Below are 3,689 nucleotides of genomic sequence, written 5' to 3' on the forward strand. Positions count from 1 at the left end.
GCCGGCGGTGGAGGGGAAGGCGGTGGGGCAAACGCACGGCCCCTGGGGGCGCTGGGAGGCCTACGCCTGGGCGCCCTTAACGTTAGGAGCGAGAGGGCGGGTTCCTGGGCGCAGCAGACCTGCGCTGTCTCCCGGCCACCTGAAGGGCAGGTGTCTTCATCCCCATTTCACACGTGTGGTCGTTCACGAAGGGGTCCTGTGCCACTTTAAAGCCACTAAGCTCCACTGACATCCATCCTGGCCCTCTGCCCTCCTCTGACCCCCACCTGAGCACCGAGTGGTGACCAGCCTCCCCCACCCGGCCCGGCCTCCAGATTCCCGGAGCTGGAGAGCCCTGGGCTGAGCAAGGCCCTCCGCACCGGCGCCTTCGCCTACCCCTTCCTGTTCGACAACCTCCCGCTCTTCTACCGGGTGAGGCGCCGGCCCCGCTTCCCTGCCCGACGCCCCAGTGCCTGCCCTCAGCCCCGCTGCCCCTCCAGCCCAGCACCCTGCCCGCTGCGTCCCCATCCTCACCGGATCGCAGGCGCCGCGGGTTTCCTCCCAAACCCCGCCCGCTCAGCCCTGCTTCTCAAACTTCCCCAGCTGGGGCTGTGCTGGGACGGGGGCCACAGCTGTGGGCGGGAGGCGCTGAGCCCCAGCCACGGCTACCACCTGCTGTGCGCGCTGCTCACTGGCTCCCTCTTCGCCTCCCGCCTGCCCGAGCGGCTGGCACCTGGACGCTTCGACTACATCGGTGAGAGCGCAGGCCCCGTCCTCCTGGGAGTGGGCAAGGGGAGGTGACTTCCCGAGCAGTGGGGTGTCACGGCCAGGGGACAGCGTCACTGGGGGGTCCTTGGGGACCAGGCCCACTCCCCACTTCTCAGGTAGCAGCGTGTTTGCTGGGGGCTGTGTGTTATGCGTATCAGCGCATGTACCGCTTCTGTAATTCTGGAGACCAGCTTTTCTTATTCCTGATTTTAGGGCGGACAGGGTAGCAGGCCCACGGGATGGGGCCACGTGCTGTGGGTCACGGGGGTCGCAGCGCTTGGAACGGGGTGTGTGCCGTGACTGCCCGCCCTCCCTCCCCACAGGTCACAGCCACCAGCTCTTCCACGTCTGCGCGGTGCTGGGCACCCACTTCCAGCTGGAGGCGGTGCTGGCTGACATGGGGTCCCGCCAGGCCTGGCTGGCCACGCAAGAGCCCCCCCTGGGCCTGGCAGGCATGGCGGCCACGCTGGGTTTGGCGGTGGCCGGGAACCTGGTCATCATTGCTGCTTTCACGGCTTCCCTAGGTCGGGCCCCCAGCACATGTCCCTTGCTGCAGGGTGGCCCGCTGGAGGGGGATACAAAGGCCAAACAGCAGTGAGGCCCACCCCTGGGCCTGCCCTGGAGGAAGACAGAGCCTCGACGGGAAAAGGTCGGGGGGAGGGGCGGGGACCTGGAGTGACTGAGGAGACTGCAGAGGAGGGGAGAGGAGCTGGCATGGGGGTGGGGTGAGTGACGGTGCCGTCGAAGGGGCTGGGGAAGTGCTGAGGGTCTGAGTGGGGGTGTGCGTCCACGGGGAGGCGCTGTCCAGGGCCAGGTCTGCTGCTGGCGGCCTCTGCTCAGCCCAGGGAAGAACTAACACGACTAACCCGCTGACCCCGAGTGCCTGTTAACCAGCCCAGAGGGCCCACCGCCCCCCACCGCTCTGCCGTAGTGACCAGTCTGTCCCGGTCACAGCCACATGCTCGAGGGGCCCGGGCATTTGGGGTTGAGGTCTGTCTGAGCGTGTCACTGTAGGTGCAGTGGGTTGAGGATGGGGGGTAGTGCTGGGTTCGATGGGGCCCCGGTTAGACTTTATAAAGCCACTTCCCCTGCTTCTGGAACGAGGCAAGCACAAATAAAAACCAGCCGGCTTTGCAAAGCACTTTCTGGGACTGAAAAAGGTAAAACCCACTTGGCACTGCGGCCCCTCCCCGCCAAGCAGATGACGGACAAGGAAGCAGAGCCCACCAGGTCTTCTTCTGGAGTTTATTCTAGGGCAGCTGGGAGAAGGGGACCCCGCGCCTGCGGGGCAGGGCCGGGGTGGCGGGTCCTGCAGGCAGCGGGTGGGCCCTAGGCCGTGCCGTAGAAGCGCCGGTAGGCCTCCTGGAAGCCGATGTGGTCCGCCAGCTCGTCACAGTCAGGGTTGAGCTCGCACACCTCCCGCTTCGGCTCCAGGGGGTCTGGGTAGGGGCCTGGGGCTCTGAGGGTCCGCACAGGGGTGTCAGTCAGCCTCCCGGCAGAATGCCCGCGGGTGCCCCGTCCACCCGCCCGGTGCCCGCCTCACCCCAGCCCGGGATCCAGGTAGCGCCGCAGCCGCTTCGCCACCTCGCTGCCCTCCTGCCTGGACACGAAGGCTGCGGGACAGAGGGCCAGGGCTCAGGTGGCTGTGAGTTAGGGGGACACGGAAGGGAGCAGGCTGGCTTCCTGAAAGCCTGGCAGGAGGTGGCAGGAAGCCGATGGGGCTGAGGGGACCAGGTGGGGGTGCTGCGGGTGGGCAGCACCACAGGTGATGGGGCACAGCCCCCGCCGGGCCTGCCTCCTACCTGTTCCTCTGCTGGACTCTGCTCCGCTGGGCTTTGCGTCTGCAAAGGGAAGGAGCCTGGTCCAGCCCTGCTCAGCCCCAGGCCTCCCCATCGCCCCCTGCAGGAGGGGCAGGGCCAAGGCACCTTCCCCTTGCAGCTCCCCTCCTCACTGGCTGGGCGCAGTGGGGACACTCACCAGCCTGCTCGGCGAGGCAGAGTGCGGCCAGGGCCAGGAAGGCGAGGAGCACGGGGAACCTCATGGTGTCAGCGGCTGCTGCTTGCTTGGACTCGGCCTCCGCCAGCCTGCAGCCCCGTTTATACTCCGGGCTGCGCTCCGGGAGCCGGGGGCGTCTGCCAGGGCTATTTGGGGGTCATCCGCCCTGGCTCTGCAGGCCAAACCCCAAAGGATGTTGTGGTTGGAGCCACAGCAGCCTGGAAAGGCCCCTGGGAGTGGCGGAGGAGGAGGGTAGGCGGCCATCGTACACAGCCGCCTCTGGGTGTCCCCGGGCCCTCTGAGGGGGCCACTGCAGGTCCCCCAGCCCCTACTCACTCTCCCTTGGAGCCCCTGCCCCAGCCTCAGTTTGAGCTGTGGCTGGACAGCCAGGACGGGTGTGAGGGCCAAGAGAAAGGGGCCCAGGGGTCCACAGGGGTCCACAGGGAGTCAGAGAGCGCAGACAGGCGGCGACTCCTGCTGTCAGCTGTGGGCAGGAGCCAAACCCCGGAGGCGGGGCCGGCCATGCCCTCGTTCACCCCGCCAGACGGCAGTGGCGGCCGGGCAGGCGCGGCCCGACCCTGGTCAGGCCCGTGCGTCAGGACAGAAGGGGCAGAGAGTCCAGCGCCAAGAACCGAGCGCCAACAGAGGTGGGGCTGGGCCAGGGATAAAGACCATGGTCTGGGGCAGGCCACCGGTCAGTGCGGTGGGGCCCCTGGCCCCGTCCCCTCACAGGGTCTCCGAGGGCAGGGACGTGGAGAGCATCCGGGGGCTCCTGAGCCCTGTCTTTCCTGCCCTTGCTGCCCCACAGTGGGGACGACCCTAGGCAGCCGCCCTCACAGGGACAGGACGTCCAGCCTGAAAACCCTGTCCCTCAGCTGAGCCTGGGGGAGGGCGGGTGACTGCTCCCCACTCCAGGGCTTGGCAGGGCGCTGAGGGGCCCCTGGGTG

The 3,689-nt window shown here is 68.1% G+C and overlaps 2 protein-coding genes across 2 annotated transcripts in view; one reads left to right on the plus strand and one right to left on the minus strand.

Annotated features, from left to right (window-relative positions):
* Positions 1–1,351, plus strand: part of PAQR6 (progestin and adipoQ receptor family member 6) — a 2,247-nt gene extending 896 nt beyond the window's left edge. The window contains exons 4-6 of the mRNA XM_023534295.1: positions 279–411; positions 583–733; positions 1,071–1,351. Of these exons, the coding sequence (XP_023390063.1) occupies positions 279–411; positions 583–733; positions 1,071–1,345 (559 nt within the window). The 3' untranslated portion in view covers positions 1,346–1,351. The remainder of the gene's footprint in view (positions 1–278; positions 412–582; positions 734–1,070) is intronic.
* Positions 1,302–3,489, minus strand: BGLAP (bone gamma-carboxyglutamate protein). Its single transcript, XM_011366384.2, has 4 exons — positions 2,725–3,489; positions 2,550–2,588; positions 2,291–2,360; positions 1,302–2,206 (listed from the first exon to the last, which is right to left on the minus strand). The coding sequence occupies exons 1-4, from the start codon at positions 2,786–2,788 to the stop codon at positions 2,077–2,079; spliced, it is 303 nt and encodes a 100-aa protein (XP_011364686.1). The 5' UTR covers positions 2,789–3,489; the 3' UTR covers positions 1,302–2,076.
* Between the last annotated feature and the right edge of the window lie 200 nt (positions 3,490–3,689).

Source organism: Pteropus vampyrus, unplaced genomic scaffold, assembly GCF_000151845.1.
Source record: "Pteropus vampyrus isolate Shadow unplaced genomic scaffold, Pvam_2.0 Scaffold124, whole genome shotgun sequence".
Lineage (NCBI taxonomy): Eukaryota > Metazoa > Chordata > Mammalia > Chiroptera > Pteropodidae > Pteropus > Pteropus vampyrus.